Here is a 21,520-nt window from a genome sequence, read left to right as displayed (position 1 = left end):
TGTACTCGAGTGAGTCACTTGACGATACACAAATTAGTCATGTACTGCTCCTGTCCACTGACTACTAAAGGCCGTTTCACACTGGCACTGTATAGACGTCGCTAAATATGCTAGATAGACGTCTCTAAATATGCCATACGTGTACAATAAAATTACGAATATGAAATTAAACACAAAAATGACTCAAACATGCATTTACATACGAGTAGCCTATTTATCACTAGTTCTCTCAGAACCCCTAGCGACCTCTCGCTGAATCCATGCGTTCCGGGGAACCCCAGTTGAGAAACACTGACCTAGACTCTCGCACTAGCGGAAACATCCTCTCCACATCCACTCTATCCAAGCCTTTCACTATTCTGTATGTTTCAATGAGGTCCCCACTCATTCTTCTAAACCTCAGCGAGTACAGGCCCAGTTCCCACAAATGCTCATCATAGGTTAACCTACTCATTCCTGGGATCATTCTTTTAAACCTCCTCTGGAGCCTTTCCAGAGCCAGCACATCCAGCACAACACAAAACTGCTCACAATATTCCAAAAGTGGCCTTACCAGCACCTTATAGAGCCTCAACATTACATCCTTGTTTTTGTATACAAGCCCTCTCGAAATAAACTAGCATTGAGTTTGCTTCCTTTACTACTGATTCGACTTACAGATTAACTTTGTGGGAATCCTGCACCAAGTCCCTTTGCACTTCGATTTCTGGATTCTCTCCCCATTTAGAAAATAGTCTACAAACGAAATGCATTCTCACAACCAAAATTCATGACTCCACACTTTGCTACACTGTATTCCATCTGCCACTTCTCTCCCTCTCTCCCAGCCTGTTCATGTCCCTCTGCAGAGTCCCTGCTTTCTCTACACTACCTGCCCCTCCACCTATTTTTGTAACATCCGCAAACTTTGCCACAAAGCCTTCAATCCCATGGTCCAAATCATTAATATACAACGTGACGAATAGCGGCCCCAGCACCAACCCTTGCAGAACTCCACTAGTCACTGGCAGCCAACCAGAAAAGGCCGCCTTTATTGTCACTCGTTGTCTTCTGCCATCCAGCCAACCTGCTACCAACATGTTAGTATCTGCATCTTCCTTAGCAGACTAATGTGTGGCATCTTATCAAAGGCTTTCTGAAAATCTAAGTAAACAACATCGACTGAATCTCCTTTGTCTGTCCTGCTCTTTACTTCTTCAAAGAATTCCAGCAAATTTGTCAAGCAAGACCTCCCCTTCACAAAGCAATGATGACTTCAGCCCATTTTATCATGAACTTCTAAGTATTCTGTAACCTCATCCTTTATAATGGTCTCTAAAATCTTACCAACCACCGATTAGACTAACTAATAATAATACTAATAATAATAATAATAATAAATACTTTATTAATCCCCTTTTCAGGGGAAATTCAGATGTCCTTACAGCACACTAATAAAAATACAACATAACATTAAAGAAGAAATGTTACATCCTCTAGTCCACCCATGGTTGGGCCTATTGAGGCCTCCACAGTCGCAGCTACGGGGCCCGATGTTTCAGGCTCTTCTCTCCAGGTGATGGTGCTCCAGCGTCGGGAGAACCATCTCAGCGGCTTGGGATGCCTGGCCACTATTATATTACCACTATTTTGCCTTGCTCTCTTTTTGGGCAGTGGGGTAATATTGGCAATTTCCCAATCATCTGGAACCATTCCTGACTCCAGTGATTCTTGAAATATCACCATCAACGCCTCCACAGCTGAAATTCTGCCTTTGCAGTACTGCGCAGGCGCAGCAGCCTTCTGCGCATGCAGCGCAAGTATCTTGGCGGGATTTTAAAATATGGATTGTCATTATTTTAAGAGTATCTTAGGAAACAAAGAGAGAAGAATGGAGTTTGTGTACCAATAACGTGGTAAGTACATTTCTTGGTGCTTTATGTTTTTAAATACCGTATTTCCCGGGGTGGGTGGGGAGAGTTCCTTTCACAGTGTTTGTGGAGTCTGGCCCGGGGTAAAGTTGCGGGGAGGGCAGGAGTGTTGTGAAGGAGGGGGTCGGGGCCAGTAACCCACTTGCGAACCTCCGGGCACGGAGCCACCGCATTGTGGCTGAAGAGTGAATTAGCTCAGATGGCTGCCGCAGCGCTCTGGGCATGGACAGAAGAACAGACCGCCATTCCCGAGGAAGGAAGCAGCTCGGGTGACTGCGAGCGGCCGCCGGGACCCAACAGCAGAACCGGCTGCCATTTCAGCCCCTTCTGCTGGTCCCCGCTCACCTTTAGCAGTGCTCTCCGTCTGAACACCTCTCTCCTGCCGCTCGCTGGCCCGCTTCCCGCAAATCCTTAAATTCCGACAGCACGCTCAAGGGACCAATTGAGGTTACTCGGCTGTGGGAATTTAAGGATTTGCGCGAAGCGGCTGACATGAGTGAAGCCGGCGAGCGGCAGGTGAGAGGTGTTCAGACGGAGAGCAGGCCGGCAGAAGGCTGCTTCCTTCCCCGGAAGTGGTGGCCAATTCTGCTGTCCGTGCCCAGAGCGCTGCGGCAGCGGTGAGTGAGTCTGACATGATCTCCGACCTCCTCCTTCTCAACACTCCTGCCCTCCCCGCATCTTTAACCCCTGGCACAGACTCTCCACACGCTGTGAAAGGAACTCTCCCTCCAATTGGACCCTTGAATTAGTATTGTCATTCAATAAGATGACAACTGATTCAACGTCCCGTTTGTCCCACCATCTCTCCACCTGCCTTCATCCTCCGTCCCCCACCCATTCAGTAATTTAAAAATGAAGGAGATTTAGAAGCCTTGGGAAAATTGAAATGTTACTTATTTTTATTTTATACAGAGAGAACAATCTGCACATGCGTGGTTTAAGATTTTTTTAAAAAGCCGACTGACTGCCTATCTTGAGTAATTACTCACGGCACGTGCCTGCTCTAAAGCCACCTCTTTCAGAACCCTAGGGTGCAGTCCATCAGTCCAGGTGACTTATCCACCTTCAGCCCTTTCAGCTTCCCAAGCACCTTCTCCCTAGTAATAGCCACTCAACAAACTTCCATCCTGATTCTCTTGAATTTCAGACACGTTGTTGGTGTCTTCCACTGAGAAGAATTAATGTGAAGGGGTGATCGATGGTTGGCATAGACACGGGGTGTGCCGAGGGGCCAGTTTCCGGTCTTTCAATCAATTTGATCAATCAATCCTTACTAAGGCTCTTTTGATCATTCTGTTCAAAACCACAATGTCAAGTATCCAGAAGAACATCAAATGCATAGGAATGCCCCAACCAGCAAGTTCCCCTCCAAGTTGCACACTATCCTTAATGGGATGTATATCACTGTTCCTTCAACATTGCTACGTTTAACTCATAAAACTTATTAACCAACAGGTTTGGGAGCACCTTTACCAGAAGGAGTGCAGCATTTAAAGTGACAGCTACCACAGGAGCAATGACGGTTGACTTTATTAGCAACCTCCACATGCAGTCAGCCACTACAATTGTTATTTTTACTGAACTGCTTCAGAATTAGATACAGTTTCTGAACTATGTCATAAACATCTTTCCATGTTAATTTGACGTCTTTAGCAAAATTAATTATATTGAAACTAGTTAGATGAGTTTTTGTTACAACTGGACTAAGTTATTTAGACCATTAAGCCTACTTCTTCGAACCTGTTATCCTACTGCATTCACCCTCTTTTCCTCATTATTCCCTTGTAACTTTAACATATAAATTACTTTAGCCTAGTTGCTGGATTTACAGTTTAAAAAAAATAAATATATATAATTATACTTATATAATATATGTCTTTTTTTAAAGACGGCTTCCAATTTGGTCCGTGGTCAGGACGAGGGTGTGACTGCAGGTGCGGTGGGCAGGGGGATTAAAGGTGAAGGCAGTGTTGGAGGAGCCTCAGCCCCCGAGCTTGTCCAGAAGATGTGGGTAGACAAAAGTGCTGGAGAAACTCAGCGGGTGTGGCAGCATCTATGGAGTGAAGGAAATAGGCAACGTTTTGGGCCGAAACCCTTCCTCTGCCCGAAACGTTGCCTATTTCCTTTGCTCCATAGATGCTGCCGCACCCGCTGAGTTTCTCCAGCACTTTTGTCTACCTTCGATTTTCCAGCATCTGTAGTTCCTTCTTGAACAGAAGATGTGGGGGCTGCAGGAAGGATGAACAACCTGACCATGGCACCATGAACCAGGGAGCTATTCAAGAGCGGAAAGAGAGAAAAGAGACACGTAGTTGTCATTGGGGAAAGTATAGTCAGGGGAATAGGCACTATTCACCGTAACGAGGATCGAGAGTCCCAAAGGGCATGTGCCTGAGTTTGGGACATCTCGTCTGACCTTACTTTAATTTAGACATACAGCGCGGAAACAAGCCCTTTGGCCCGCTGAGTCCGCATTGACCAGCGATCCCCGCACATTAACACTATCCTATGCATACTAGGGACAATTTACACATACCAAGCCAATTAACCTACAAACATGTGCGTCTTTGGAGTGTAAGAGGAACCAGAAGATCTCGGAGAAAATCTACGTGGTCACAGGAAGAAAGTACAAACACCGTACACATAGCACCCATAGTCAGGATTGAACGCGGGTCTCCGGCACTGCAAACATGGTAAGGTAGCAACTCTACCACTGTGCATCGTGCCGCTCTGCAGAGGAGTTTGGAGTGGGAGGGGAAAAATTCAGTCATCATGGTCCATCTGGGTACCAAACACGTCGGTAGAATAAAGGAGGAGGTTCTACTGAGGGAATTTAAGCAGCTTGTGGTTAAATTGAAAAGCAGAACCAAAATGGTAATCTCTAGCCGAGAAGATTAAAGAGTTGAACATGTGGCTCAAAGATTGGTGTGGGAGAAATGAGTTTCAATTCGTGAGGCATTTGGCATCAGTGTTGAGAAACCTGCTGGGTCCAGGTTCCTGGAAAAACACATAACTCGAGCTGTTTAATTAAATAGCGGGGAGGGATGTGTGTTAGGGCGGGAATATGGCCCTACACTCCTTACGGACCTGCTGAATCACAGAATTTCAGAAGGGAAGATGTTGCTTCTTTAGCCAACCAGTAGCCAGCCGATAGTCAGAGCTGCCAAACAGAGCATGTGCTTGTCCAGCAGCAGACTAACCTAACCCAACGAAGGTCCTGATCTTCCTCACCCCCAGTGCTGCCATCTTCTCTCAATTCTGCATGCTATCACTGCCGTACTTCATGGTTTCTCAACAGTTTCATTATTTACAAAATAAATATTTTGGTTATGAATTTTGTTTCACATGTGACGTGTAGTGGGATTAATACCTTTGCTTTGTCATCAACTCAGTCTTTACAATCTCAACGTTGTTATCCATTGGAGTTTCCGCGTACCACTGCTGCATTGCATAGTAGATGAGCTTAAACCATCCTTTCAAGCATCTGATGATTTCAGACGCAGACTTCAACTCGAACAGGTTTGATTATCAAGACAAACTTGTGGTTTTCTGCATAGTCATAGAGGTATACAGCACAGAAACAAGCCTTTTTGGTCCACCTTGTTCATGCCAATCCAGTTTAGATTATGAATTAGTTCCTTTGGCCCATAGGTCTTTAAATCCTTTATCTGTCCAAATGTCTTTTAAAAGTTATAATTGTACCTGCATCTCTAACTCCCTTTGACACCTCATTCCAGATATAGACCATCCTACACTCAAGGAATTGGCTTATAGATTACTGTATCATCTTCAAAATTCTTCATAGTTTTGTTTTTCTACATCTCCTCCAATTTTCTTTGTGCATCCTTGCCTGTCCAACATGAACCTAATTCTCTCTTCCCTTCCCCAAATTCATAGTTTTGTGATGGTTTGCTAGCCTAGGGTTTCAGAAACCTTTAGTATCTCTGCTGTATGTTTCCTTTATGGAATGCTCGATAAAGCATTTTAAAGATATTTCTTTGTATTGAGATTGAGGTATTTCCAATCTACATTACAAAGTACCTATGATTACTAAACAAAATAATAGTACATACTTAAGAAATGTACAAAATGTATACAATAACTTTGTAAATAATCATTCGTTATGTTACCTTTTGCCATAAACAGCTTCACCTGGATCCTGAGATTGGGCTTCCAACTCCTGCACCTCCTCCACCATAGTCTTCCAAAACGTTCTCTTCACGCTAAATAATAAATTGATTTTTTAGGGTGCAGAATCATATGTTCAGTGTATTCCTCAAAATGCATTGTTTCATTTGGACATAAATCACACTTGGGATAAAGCTATTCCTTAATAGTACTGTATATTATTGGTTTAATGCCAAAACATTCTCAATTGTGTATTCGGTCATTTCATAGGGTTGTCAAAAAGACTTTGTAAACAGAAACTGCATTAAAACTGGTACTGAAAAAAAAAGTGATTTACAAAAAAATATATATTTCAATAAATCTAAAAAAGTCAGAGAAAGGTTGCAGCGCTAAATTTGAATGGTAAATTTGACCAGGTAATCTGTGACCAAAAAGTGACTGCCTAGTGAATAGGGGCGAATGCAGAAAACTCAGACTGACAGATTCAAATACCATAAACATCTGAGGATACTTGGTTTATGGTCCTGACTTATGTAGTTTCCATGCTATTTTTGGCAGGGCAGATAATATTCCTTGAAAGTTACAGATTTTAGTTAAATCCATTTCCATGTTTAATCCAGATTAAAAAATTCAGTTGTAAAAGGCTTGCAACTCTTCCCAAAATCAAGTTCACCATTTACTAAAATATAACAATGCATTTTCAAATAATCCCTTGGTTGCCATATTTAATGTAAAATAAAGTTTGCACCCGCATTAAATTTTACTAGCTTAGATCCTGTTTTATATTATGAAGGATAACCTATTCGGAAATGCATGCCGAGGTTTTGGGCTTCGGGTGACACCAATGAACCATTGTCGAGGATGTCAGCTGAAACACTTGTGGCACGGTGGTGTAACGGCAGAGCTACTGCCTTATAGCGCCAGAGACCCGGGTTCGATCCTGACTATGGGTGCCTGTATGTACAGAGTTTGTACGTTCTCCCCGTGACCTACGTAGGTTTTCTCTGAGATCTTCGGTTTCCTCCCACACTCCAAAGAATTACAGGTTTGTAGGTTAATTGGCTTGGTATAAATTGTCCCTAGTGTGTGTAGGGTAGTGTTAATATGTGGGGATCACTGGTCGGTGCGGATTCAGTGGGCTGAACGGCCTGTTTCCGTGCTGGATCTCTAATCTAAGCTAAAGCACTTGAACATGTATCTATGGCCACAGTGTTAACCCTGAACAAAGGAACATGGTCACAGCAGAAGTTAAGATGATTGCTTCATCTGGATCAAATCAATTAAAATACATATCTTTCATAATCGAAACATCTACATGGATTTGTACTTTTATTTTTGCATACGTACACTTTGTAAGCCACATCACACAGAAGGGCAGTAATTGGAATGAAGATCAGGCCCATCCAAAAAATACCGGAGCTGAACAACATTACAGCCTGCGGAAGTTAATAAAACACAATTACAAATATATTTTCAAAGTTGTACACAGGACATTTTAAATTTAATTGCAACATATTTACTGAAGCACAGTTCCAGTCTTTATATTGTTGAAAGTATATAGTCAGTGGAAAAGGTTATGGAAGTATTTGCAGAGACGACACCAGTATTGAAGATAACATCCAGAAGAAAATGAAGATGTTTTCTCCCAAATATAAAGGCTGCAAGTTTAACTGACATAGACCTTTAAAATAATCAATCTTTGATAGCATAGACAGAGACCATGTTCTTCCATTTTGGTAGGAAAGCAAACTAAAGCCAAAGTAAGGCAGAGGGCGAGAAATCAAATGGAGAACTCAGAAAACAGTCTTCACCCAGATCATTGTAAGAATCAGTAACTCATTAATAAAAAGAATGAAGATGAATAGTTTGGAACATAAACATCAGCACTGGTGTTGGGCCAACTAACCCATTTCTGTGTCATACATTCAGTATCATATTTACTACTAAATACTAATTTTCTCAGATTTAATTAGTTCTCAATGAAGCAACTATCTGAGTAAATATCTTCAATATTAAAATTCTTTCACATCAAGGTATTATTTCTGGGGAGCCTTTAGTCGGGAGGAGCTATGTTTCACAGGCAAATCTGGACAGTAAGTGTCAAGAGGCTATTTGGTTTCTGCCATTTGCCGCAAGCAAATCGATTGCTGCCTTTGTGCTCAAATGTACCTCATTAGCTATAATCTCTGTTAAAATGAATAATTTTGAACAGAGATTAAATGAATGTACTAAATTCATCAAAGTGATTTACAAAATAGGAGTCTGTATCTATGGTACTGGACACCTGTTTTTATCCCCAGTAGGTACTGTGGATGGGATTAGACTGAGCAATCCTGGCAAAGTCTTTTCTAGAGTCCAGGCAAGGTTGGACTCCACCATTGGGATTTCATGGGGAAATCCAGACATAGCGATTTTGTTGTAATTTTAAATCTAATTGGAAGCAAGCAGCTAAAAACTGGCAAACACATTTGGAAGTGCGTGCCATAGCCAACACAGTTTGGTCCAATTAGTGGTGTTGGCAAAATAAAACCCCCCAAATACTCAGAATATATCCAAATTTTAAAAATGCTTTGAGAAAGAGTAGTAAAGTAGTATGAACAGCATTAAATATCGTGGAAAAAATACACAAAATAATCAGAAGAAAATAAAACCCGATAAACATTAGCAGAGTGGGCAAGATTCACTCTCTGACACCATGTAATGAGTCAACTCAAACACACGTCAAGATACAACACATATTTATTAAATCTACATACAGCAAGGATCTGCAGTCATCACATCTCCGAGCTGCTACTTATTTCTAATTAGCTTAAGCAGGCTCTTGATAATATGAAGTACATAGTAGGCAGAGTCACTACTAACAAACACTATAATTGGCTAGTATGAAATAGCAGATTCTAAAATCAAATTAAATTAAATTCATGGAGAAGAATGGGATTATGACAGACTAATTCTGTAAAACAGATGAATTTCATCCCAGAGTATTAAAGAAATGGGTGAAGAAATTGAATGTGCATTAGTTTTAATTGTACAATCTGGAGTATCAGCGAGTGTGCCTTTGTAATGTGAAACTGCAACAGTCATTTGATCATTTAAGGAGATGGGAAGGGTGCTACAAGTAAATGACAGAGCTGTCATACCATATTTACAGTGGGGAGGTCATTGGTTCTATTATTAACGGTAGTCACTGAGTGATTCCACACGTATCACTGATCAAACAGCAGGGATAGATAAATGGTGGGTTATATCTGACAAATGTTGACTTGGGTAGTTGCCACCAAGGTAAATTGGGAAATGTCCATGGGTGCAGGTGCTCCCAATGTGGATTTCCTGGAGGCAATTGATGAGATTTTGTATTACAGGTAGTTTATTTTCAAAAAGATGACCAGATGAAAGTGCAACTAATCCTTTGAAATGTGCGAATGTTTGGGGGTATGAGAGAAGAATGAAGTACTGGGGCTTTGCACTTCATTGTAAATCTTCATTAATAATTTGGATGAAGGGGAAAAAGTTGAATATTTGGGTTTGTGCAAGATTAAATTAGGAGGCACAGCGAAGTTAAAACAATTGAGAGGAATTAGCTATTAAAGGACATGGACCAGGCTAGCCAAGAAGGCGACCAAGAAAGCACACCCATGCCTCTACTTCCTTAGAAGGCTTAGGAAGTTCGGCATGTCCCCTACAACTGCCACCAACTTCTACAGATGCACCATAGAAAGCATTTTATCAGGATGCACCACAGCTTGGTTCAGGTACAGCTCCAACCAAGACCACAAGAAATTGCAGCGAATTGTGCACGCGCCCCACACCATCACATAAACCAATCTCCCTTCTAGTGACTCCATTTATATCTCACGCTGCCACGGCAAGGCCAGCAGCATAATCAAGGACAAGTCACACCCTGACCACTCCCTCTACTCCCCTCTCCCATAAAGGGCCTGTCCCACTTACGTGTCCTTGGCATGCAAATTACGCAACCTCGTGGTCGCGTTGAGCCGCGACGGTCCAGCGAAGGTTGCGCGCAAATTCATTCGACCACATAGCCGTCTGGTGCAAGCGACGTCATTTGAAGATGGACGCAAAATGCTGGAGTAACTCAGCGGGACCGGCAGCATCTCTGGAGAGAATGAATGGGTGATGTTTCGGGTCGAGACTCTTCTTCAGTCTGAAAGTCCGAAGGGTCTTGACCCGAAACTTCACCCATTCCTTCTCTCCAGAGATGCTGCCGGTCCAGCTGAGTTGCTCCAGCATTTTGTGTCTATCTTTAATTTTCTTGGCCCCGCTCTGGGAATTGAAGTGGGGGCGGATCCGGACCGCAACGGCCGTGAGCCCCAGGCCGAGCTCGGCGATCGTTTGCCTGCTTCTGGCTGCTGTTAGAGGTGAAACGCTGTGTCACTCCAGGGTCTTGGGCCTTTGCCACTTTGGCCATCAGTTCCGCGACAGGCCGTTGGCGTTCGAAAATTTTGCTCGCTACAAAGATTTCGGAGCTCCGCGCGATGTCGCGCACAACTACACACCCCTCCGCGTTTCTCAGTGGGACCGGCCCCGCGCGGCCATACGATGCCCATGTGCCTCAACGTGACCACGAGGTCGTGTAATTTGCGTGCCAAGACCCTTAAGGCAAAAGGTATAGAAGTGTGAAAACGCACACCTCCAGATTCAGGGACATTTTCTTCCCAGCTGCTATCAGGCAACTGAATCATCCTACCACAACCGGAGAGCAGTGTTGAACTACTATATACTACTTTGGTGACCCTTGGACTGGATAATATGCAACAAACGCTTTTCACTGTACCTCGGTACACGTGACAATAAACTAAACTGTAATGATAGTGAGCAGATGAACTTCAATGTTGGGACAGAAAGACCATTGAGCTCACATTCAAGACAAATCTGAATGTTATGGGTAGTTGTCCAGGACCTGTGAAATGTTTTATTTTTTGATAACGTATAATGAACGAATTAGATGTGTGGATATTTTTTCTGATGTTTGTGGCACAGTGGCGCAGTGGTAGAGTTGCTGCCTTACAGCATCAGAGACCCGGGTTCAATCCTGACCAGCGGTGCTGTCTGTGTGGAGTTTGTACTTTCTCCGTTTTCTCCAGGAGCTCCGGTTTCCTTCCACACTTCAAAAATGTACAGGTTTGTAAGTTAATTGGCTTTGGTAAATTATAAATATGGTAGTGCTAATGTATGGGATGGCTGGTCAGTGTAGACATGGTGGGCTGGAAGCGTGATATAGACACACGCTGTATCTATAAAGTCTAAAGTTAAAGCCCTAATCTTGAACTTATTTGCATCAATTAGGTGTGAAATCAGGAAGTATTAATGTAAAAAATGTAGTGTAAATGTTGAATCTCTCCGAATGCTGGGCTGAGTGGACTTCAATACCAAGAGTACTTGATATTTGCTGGGAAGATAATTAAATGTCAGAATATGCTAAGATCCTGTTCTTTTATTTAACCCATTAGTTGCTCCTCTGTGTTGTAACATGGTAGTTGATGCTTGATTTTTAGCTGTTATTACCATCCCTCTGCTGTGTTGTGCCTCAAGTTTGAGGTGATGTATAGTTCCAATTCCCAGTGGCAAGGACTTTACGTTAACACATCTTTGTAGGTTTCTAAGGACCTGCTGTGTTTCGAATGTTTGTTCTTAGTTTTCCAACCTTACTTCTTTAAAATAAAATATCCTTTTCAGATTAGGTTTCCCATGGGAGAAGTGTTTTATTCTCAAACAATAAAGGTCTTCTGTTCCTTATGCAAAAATGTAACTGCCACACGAAAAAAAAAGACCCCCATCTGAATAATTTACTTCAACAGCCTGTTAGAAACCAACGTTTATCCGCTGGAAATGCTGCACAAATGATGGGTGATGGAAGATGGCTGGAGAGAAATCAACATCCTGAATGCACATTTTGCAAATTAAAAATGTATATAATGTTATTTTGGCAAGAAATGCCCTAGTCTCACATGGTAAACATAAACTCGAACACTAACTAAAAGTATGGAGTATTTGTAATTTATCTGTATGTTTAAAATGACAAGGTAACAGCACAATCAGAATGCGTTTAGTTCAAGACTGATCAGAACAGATCTACAACAGATATTCTTTCAAAATCCCGAGATCCCACAGCGAACATTAAACCAGCTGGTGCTCCCAACTGATAGTCACCAAATTAATCATGAGGTGCTCAACTTGACAGTGCCTGTAAATTTTCAGATTTCAACAGTGTGGGATACCCAAGTGTACCTTGGGTCCAGACAAGTACCAAATCATTTGACAGATGTGTCTAGCTATGCTTGAGCACAGTGAAAACTTTCTAGTGAAAATGCCAATTGTTTATTTTCTTCACATTTGGATGAACAAACCCGCAGTGGCAGGATTATAATCATTTTCACAAACTTTCATTTGCTTTTATTAAGGTACATGAACTGTCGTAGTCAACTTAACAGCTTCTTTCATCGCTCATTTAAGACATGACAGAATGATTTAAATCATTGTAGCTTACAGATGAGTGACATGTTTGTTTTTCAAAGACCTCTTTAAGGGCCACTGATTGACTAGATTTCCTTCCTCTCACTCCCCTTCCTCGTAAATCTCAGTGTTTCTGAAACTAGTTGTAGTTTTAAGCACTTATTTAAAATCATTCTGATCAGATGCAGTTTGGGGGATTAAACTGTGTTAGTGCTATTTTTTATTTAATTGGTCAAGAAGCCTGTTGCTTCGTTTTTTCCCCAGCAGTTGAGGCGGTGAATACAGCACCATTGCTAAGAAATATATTTAAAGGACACTGACGAAGAACCATGTGGGCATCTAGTTCTCCTGGTTATTCCCACAAAACTTAATTTGCATTGATTAAAATATACTTAAAATTTCAGCAAAACCTATAGCGTTCTGCCTGAGGCAGGTACTCACACCAGATTTAGGCATGATTTAGAAAAGTAATGGAATTGTCAAAGCAATGGAGACTGGGAAAGGGGATTAGTAAAGATCGGTGCTATGGTTGGCATAGACATGGTAGGCCCTATGACTAATTTCTATGCTGTATGATCTTATCGGATCACTTCAGATTAGTGCAGATTTTGAATTTAAAATTGTTCAATTTTGAGAATTTTTTTTGCTTCTCTAAACAATTAATCAGTTTCTGATGCCAACCCATTGACACAAGACAGATTAAATATTGTTTCGTTGTAAGCTTCTCTTTAAACACAGTGGATAGATACCATGCTTGTGATAACCATTACAAATTTTCACTCTCCAATGCACTGTCAAATAAGATAAATATCAACTTCATGTTTCTGACCATCATGTCCATATGACACAAATTAGATGTATTTTTATTAATATAACAACTAAACCTGTTAACAAATTACACTCCTTAATCAATCGGAAAAAGGAAGCAACACCATTGCTCAAAATAATTTTCAGAGATCATTTGCTGACTAAATATTTTCCCCATCCACTCGAGCTTACATAAAACAAGAGGAAATTATGGAAAACAAAAAAAAGAAAATTATGAAAACCCAAATGGTCAATCATATTTTTAAACCAATTTTACCTCGACATCCTCCCATCACATTCAGGCATTTCTATGCAAACAAACAGAGTTGTGAATCTGTGGAATTCTCTGTCTCAGAAGGCAGTGGAGGCCAATTTTCTGTAAGCTTTCTGGAAGATAGCAGAGTCAGGGGATTTGGTGAGAAGGCAGGAACGGGGTATTGAATGTGGATGATCAGCCACGATCACATTGAATGGCGGTGCTGGCTCGAAGGGCCGAATGGCCGACTCCTGAACCTATTGTCTATTATTGTCTATTGTCTAGACATATTGGGTAGTAAATTTAGAACACTAAAGAGAGATATCAAATATTTAATTATACTTTTGTACTAGAATTTTATTCTGCATCTTTAACAGTAGTTGGGTATCTGCCCTTTATACAACATTTGTTAATGGGCAATACTGGATAATAAACTCACTAAATCAATTCTACACAAGCAGTTACACATGCACAAATTAATGCAAACAGCCAACATTTATAAAAATGCCATTGAAAACCTTCCAAATCCAAATCTTGTATTTTTTACTTCTGCTAAGCAATATCATAAGGTATTTTAAAGTAACAATTCGGATGTACACGCATGTTTTTGGGCAGAAAAAAATGAAAGTTTTCAGAGTGAAACATAGTTATTTCACTCCTATGCTCTCCCAATTAAAAATGATTTAAGATCAAGTTATGAGAGACTGCATGACAAAAAACTTTACTGATTCTCTGCAATTCACTTGCAATAATTTCAAAGCTTTGTTATTTTACAAATCTGAAGTAAGCATCTCAATATCTGTCAAAAAGATTGGCTTGCAGAGAATATGCATATCACTCATTGTATTGCAGTTTGGGGCAAATAGATGGAATATTTTACCAATAATGCTAAATGTTTATCTTCATGTAGCCTACACCAAGCTGATGATTCAATTCTTGAATTAAGTTGAAGAACACAGAACTTGTCTGTGTTGTGTTAATCGCAACTATTCTCATTTCAATTGAGAAGAGGGGACAATTGCACCCGCTATTCAAATCTCAGTGCCCATAGAAATGATCAAAATGAATTAAAAAGGCAGTTTTTATTTTATATTTGAAAGCCTGTCAGATTTTGTACTGCTGAGGTAATCCAAAGCTCAAAGATTTAAAGCCCACATTCGTATTGAAAACAGAGAGCTTCTTTGTGTTTTGTACGAGGAAAAATAAAATCCCACAGAGGTATTTCCTTCCTTTCTGTACAAAAGCTACCCCCCCACCCCCCCTCCCCCCCCCCCACCCGAAACACTGTGTAGAAACCATTTTTGTTTCTAACTTTTCACATCTCTCCACACACAGACAAATCATCTGGGAAACAGCAAAGCAATCCTTTTCAAATGATGCCGGTAACAGGAGCAGCCTGTTTGAGGGACGGGTCCCGACTGCCTCTGTGCGTAGTTTACAAATTGTTCTTAATGTGTGAGATTTGCGGCCCATGCCAAGTTTCTTCACTAGGCCTTAGCCCCTTCAAATGGATCCTGTCACAAAAGTAGCTCCCAGGGGGATTCAAAGGGATCAGAAATCAGAGAGTCACAATGCTTGATGTTTCGAAGACCCAACAGGCCCCGGAGGGAAGACAACAAGTCTGTTGTCTCTGCAACATGACAGCTGCTAAGATTAGGAATTTAGCTTTATTTTGTTTGGAGTTTCCTCAAAACACATCTACAATAATTAAAGTAAATTTCATTTTATTTCCACACAGACATACAAAGGATTCTATATCAAAGTTTCTCATTTATAATCATCTTTTTTAAGCCCCATACTGAGACTGTTGATGCAAATTCATTTGCCTTCGACACATGAGATTTAGAAAGATGATATTTAGCTGAGCTGGTCCTCAAGTTAAGAAAAAAGTGAACACTCTGGTATGAGTGTGGGAAGATACTGGTCCTTTGCTCTTGTTATTAGTTTTAATTATGACTGGTAAAACAGCTTGAAGGGGAGAAACTGATCAGCATTTACAAACCATGCATTTTTCTGGTCTGCCACCCTAGATATAAACATTCTAGTCATCCACAAGTAATGCATGAAACTCTATTATTATACATTTTCAAGCAGTTTGTGAGATGGGTGCGACCAAGCAAATTAGAATAGACTTTCTCATTTGATTTATCAGTATGATTTGAAAACATTAGATGGAATATTGATTATATAAAATCCAACGCCACGCAAACTGAGATTGGCATTCTGGATTCCTTTGTAAATCTATACATAAAATACCTTAATTCTACTTTCTACAGAGCATGAAAAGGAAAAGGAAAAGCCGATCCAAAACCTATTAATTCACAGTTCCCTCCATAATGTTTGGGACAAAGACCCATCATTTATTTATTTGCCTCTATACTCCACAATTTGAGATTTGTAATAGAAAAAAAAAAATCGCATGTGGTTCAAGTGCACATTGTCAGATTTTAGTAAAGGGCATTTTTATACATTTGGATTTCACCATGTAGAAATTACAGCAGTGTTTATACACAGTCCCCCCCCCACTTCAGGGCACCATAATGGTTGGGACACAGCAATATCATGCAAATGAAAGTAGTCATGTTTAGTATTTTGTTGCATATATTTTGCATGCAATGGCTGCATGAAGTCTGTGATTCATGGACATCACCAGTTGCTGGGTGTCTTCTCTGGCGATGCTCCACCTGGCCTATATTGCAGCCATCTTTAGCTTATGCTTGTTTTGGGGGCTAGTCCCATTCAGTTTTCTCTTCAGCATATACAGACATGGTCAATTGGGTTCAGATTGGGTGATTGACTTTGGCCACTCAAGATTTGACCATTTTTTAGCTTTGAAAAACTCCATTGTTGCTTTAGCAGTATGTATGGGATAATTGTCTTGCTGTAGAATGATCTGCCGGCCAATGAGTTTTGAGGCATTTGTTTGAACTTGAGCAGATAGGATGTGTCTATACACTTCAGAATTCATTATGTTCCTACCATCAGAAGTTGTATCAACAAATAAGATAAGTGAGCCCGTACCTTCAACAGCCATACATGCCCAGGCCATAACACCCCCACCACCGTGTTTCACAGATGAGGTGGTATGCTTTGGATCTTGGGCAGTTCCTTCTCTCCTCCACACTTTGCTCTTGCCATCATTCTGAAATAAGTTAATGTTTGTCTCATCTGTCCACAAGACCTTCTTCCAGACTGTGGTTGCTCTTCTAAGTACGTCTTGGCAAACTGTAATCTTGCCATCCTATTTTTGCGGCTAACTAGTGCTTTGCATCTTGCAGTGTAGCCTTTGTATTTCTGTTCATGAATTCTTCTGCTTACAGTGGTCATTGACAAATCCACACCTGTCTCCTAAAGAAAGTTTCTGAGCTGTCAGACAGGTGTTTGGGGATTTTTCTTTATTATAGAGAGAATTCTTCTGTCATCAACTGTGGAGGTCTTCCTTGGCCTGCCAGTCCCTTTACGATTAGTAAGCTAATCACCAGTGCTCCCTTTCTTCTTAATGATGTTCCAAACAGTTGATTTTGGTAGCCTCAGGTTTGACTGATGTCTCTAACAGTTTTATTCTTGTTTCTCAGTCTCATAATGGCTTCTTTGACTTTCATTGGCACAACTGGGGCCTACCGGGAGGAGGTGGCTGATCTAGCACTCTGGTGCCAGGAGAACAGCCTCCTCTTGAACATCAAAAAAACGAAGGAGCCGATAATGGACTTTAGGAGGGCACATCATCCGAGGACGTACACTCCATTGAGTATAAATGGGGATCCTGTGGATAGGGTGAACTGTTTTAAATATCTGGGAGTCCACATCTCTGAGGATATGACATGGTCATCACACGCCTCAGCACTGGTGAGTAAGGCAAGGCAGCGCCTTTACCACCTCAGGCAATTGAGGAAATTCAGAGTGTCTCCGAGGATCCTCCAGTGCTTCTACGCAGCGGCGGTGGAAAGCATCTTGTCCGGGAACATTACCATCTGGTTCGGGAATTGCTCTGCCAAGGACAAGAAGGCTCTGCAGAGAGTAGTGCGTTCGGCCGAACGCACTATGGGAACTTCACTCACCCCCCTGCAGGAACTATACAACAGGAGGTGCAACTCCAGAGCAAACAAAATCATGAGAGACCTCTTCCACCCCTGCAACAGACTGTTCCAGCCGCTACGGTCAGGCAAACGCCTCCGTTGCCATGCGGTGAGAACGGAGAGGTTGAGAAGGAGTTTCTTCCCAGAGGCAATTCGGACTGTAAACGCCTTTCTCACCAGGGACTAACTGTACAGAACGTTTTTCCTTCTATTATTTATTATGTAAAATAATATGTGTGTTATGATTGTGTTTATAATTTGTTTGGTTGTTTTGTTGTTCCGCGAGCATTGCCACTTTCATTTCACTGCACATCTCGTATGTGTATGTGACAAATAAACTTGACTTGACTTGACTTGACTTGACTTTGGTCCTCATGTTGATAAACAGCAATAAATGTTTCCAAAGGTGATGGAAAGACTGGAGGAAAGACTAGGTGCTGAGAGCTCTCTTATACCTGCATTAAGGAGGCATTTAAACACACCTGAGCAACTACAAACTCCTGTGAACCCATGTGTCCTAAACATTATGGTGCCCTGAAATGGGGGGACTATGTATGGACACAGCTGTAATGTCTACATGGTGAAACCAAAATGTATACAAATACCCTTTAATAAAATCTGACAATGTGCACTTTAACGACATGTGATTCTTTTCTATTAGAAATCTCAAATTGTGTAGTACAGAATAAATAAATAAATGATGGGTCTTTGTCCCAAACATTATGGAGGGTACTGTAAATTATAGTTATAGTACTTCTTTGATCTCAAAGCTGGGCTACTACCAAACACAGTGAAATTCCCATTCATGAGCCTGCTTTCTGGAAAGTTACGTGTAGTGTGAACAAGAACGGACACAAAACTCCTCTTTTTTGATGAAGTATTAACTGTCTCTTTCCAGATACTCTCCACCCCCCTGAATGCTTCCAGCATACTCAGCTATTACTTCAGACTCCAGCATGGCAGCCTTTTCCTTTATTTCCTATTGTACATTCTGGCAACTTATTCAAAGTCTAAGAAGGAATAGGCACACATTGGGAAAATAAATCAAAATGAACTAAAGCACTAAAAAAGTAAAATTTTAGTGATCATCTAGAATTTGGAAAAGGTACATATATATCTCATTCTAAACATGAAGAAACCTTATACATGGATTAGAGGTTTTGCCAGATTTGAATTCTCTGGAAGTGATAGCATTTTAATGACCTTGTTAAATCTTGGATGGATTTCTGCGTTCTCCAAGGTCAGTAAAATAGTGAAAAGACATGTGCACATACAGACTGGGATTTGGGGAATTAATGATTATACCTTTGCATCTGAAAGCACTGCTTTAGTAATTTTGAGAGAACACAATGCAGATAAAACATCTGAAGGCACTAGTGCACCATACATAATAAAAAGGATTCAACATATATACCAAATGTTGTGGTAGTTTTGAAGGTGAAGTTAACATGATCCTTCATTTTGATTTTAATCCTTTTGCCTTCCCACCCCTCAGGGATTTGCTTCTAAATTTAGCCTTGGAAAGCTGAATTACACTCCTCCTAACTATTAATAATACTACTGCCTTATAAATAGCTATCAGATACACTTGCAAGAGGACAGTTAGGCTGGATCAGTATGTTCTTTTTACACCAACACCTACCTCACCATTCCAATTCACTGCTGAAAATAAATCAGTTAAATAAAATCTTCACGTATCTCACTCAACTCTGGAATATAGCTATTTTATCAGCTAAACTTGAGAATTAATTAATAGAGAATGAACTCTGATAAATATTTGGTCTGGTTTAAATAAATTGCAGGGGATCATTTTGAGACGGATTTTAAATTACTAAAATGATTGGATAAATGCAAGAGACTTGAGTAGCCAGAACAAAATGTAATATCACACTCATTAAATCAACTTCATTCATGGGATGTGCTTAATCAGGTATCTACCATTATTCATAATAGGTTAAATCAATATATAATTATATATTATTGTAAGGTAATTACTACTAAATTAATGTTATACTTCTATGCATTGCAATACTAAATAATTCTCCCATTTTCAAACGGCATAATTTTCATGATCAGTCAGACCTTAAATAACTATTTTTGGAAACATCATTCATTGTGTTAAGTTGAAATTGATACAGCAGACAAATACCAATATTACTTGGACAATATTCTACTGAAAATACTAGTTAATTTTATTTTAGATGCATCCTAGCTGTTCAAATGGTTCGGATACCAATCTTCCCAATTGACTACCTCCCAAAGTACATATTATCTCTTGTGTGCAACAATATGGGAACAAGCCACTACGCAGTCATCTGCAAGCAACAGTACGTAAACAGTTAAACACTTCATTAAACAAGACCAAAAAGACAAGGGTAAGCCTGTTGTATGTTATTTCAGGATAATACAATGCTTGCAGCTGTCGCAATCCAGTAATAGAATCAGAATGCTGACTCCACTAAATATTTTACAGCCAACATGCATACCAATTTATTTAAACATCACAACTTTCATAACAGTTATTTAACTTGTACTTCTGACTGTTGTGGTATTTCTCTTTTGCTTTTGTTAGATTTTGCTCCAATCTGCATCACATGATCACTTTGTGCCAACACACAAAGTGACCATCAGCGTACACAGATGTGTTATTATCTTGATGTATGCACATGGATTTAGAACATAGGTTATGCATCAGGAATCAGAAGCAGAAAACTGATTACTTCTACTTCTTTCTCGGCTTGTGTATGAAATCAAATAGCATCAACTGGCTGAGATTAGCTAAAATAGCACTGAACAAGGAACCAATGAACTAGTTTGATCCACCTCATATATTAATAGTTGCTCACTGGATAACTGTGAGCTGCGAAAATCGGGTATTCCAAATGTGACAAAAACAGGTGGGACCAAAGGACAGGCATAATCTGGTACAAACAAACAGTTTCATGCTCATGATACTAAACAAACTTTCGGGAAACTTGCATTTCAAAGATTTTCAGAATATAAATAGTTTAAGATTAGGAGTTAGCTAGCGAGAAGTGTAAACTTTGTGCACTGTGATATTAAATCAGAATTCCTAGCTTCAGGAAAAATTCTAATGCAAGACTACAAGTCAAACTTATATATAATTTAACCTAAACATTTCACGCATTCTGACACTGTAAAAATGAGTGCACCTTCACCCTCCAAGACTTTAAGAAAATCATAATTTCCACTGAAAACATGTATCCATTACTGCTGTTAATCCCACAACTCTTCAGCTCAATTTGTAATTGGATTACCATAGTTTTCATGCGACTTCCATTTTTGTCATATTAGAAAAGGGGAAAGATCCTTTCACACATGGATAATTAAACACTAAGCTGACAAGTGGAACATAAAGCCAGAGCATGTGGATGTCATTCTACTGGGTGGGGTGAAAAACATCCAATAAACATGTATTAAAGTCAGTACCTCTCCAGATATGTCAGGAGCCAATGGAATCGCTGGCCAGAGTGAGGAGTAGATTGCGAAAAACACCACCCACATTCCAATGCTGCCCCAGATGGCCACATGACTGAACTGTTAAGGGAAAAGAAAATTAAGATATCAGTATGTTATTTTGCATTCAGTAAAGATTGTTGAGAAAATCAGATACAGGCCATACGGCACCTCAAGCCTATCCTGACAGCTAATGAGATCAAGCCTACTCCGTCATAGTCCGATTCCCTTATCTCTTACATGTCCAAAAGTCTATTCAACTGAACCTAATATTCAAAACCCTCTGAAGCAGCGAGGATTCATGGACCTACAAACCGTAGGTAAATACATTTTTATCTCACTCCTAAATGGCAGACTCCTTGCCCTGCCCCAAAGCTCCACGTTACCCAGGT

The 21,520-nt window shown here is 40.5% G+C and overlaps 1 protein-coding gene across 4 annotated transcripts in view; it reads right to left on the bottom strand.

Annotated features, from left to right (window-relative positions):
- The window catches only part of atp8a1 (ATPase phospholipid transporting 8A1), a 301,017-nt gene that overhangs the window by 6,427 nt on the left and 273,070 nt on the right, over window positions 1-21,520 (bottom strand). For all 4 annotated transcript variants that reach the window (XM_055636910.1, XM_055636888.1, XM_055636895.1 and 1 more), the window contains 3 exons: window positions 21,102-21,209; window positions 7,386-7,474; window positions 6,041-6,133 (listed from right to left, as the gene is read on the bottom strand). In XM_055636910.1, the coding sequence (XP_055492885.1) occupies window positions 6,041-6,133; window positions 7,386-7,474; window positions 21,102-21,209 (290 nt within the window). The remainder of the gene's footprint in view (window positions 1-6,040; window positions 6,134-7,385; window positions 7,475-21,101; window positions 21,210-21,520) is intronic.

The sequence above is a fragment of the Leucoraja erinacea genome, chromosome 1 (assembly GCF_028641065.1).
Source record: "Leucoraja erinacea ecotype New England chromosome 1, Leri_hhj_1, whole genome shotgun sequence".
NCBI classification, from domain to species: Eukaryota; Metazoa; Chordata; class Chondrichthyes; order Rajiformes; family Rajidae; genus Leucoraja; species Leucoraja erinaceus.
Note: the sequence above shows the minus strand (reverse complement) of the source record. Positions and strands in the feature narration are given on the sequence as shown.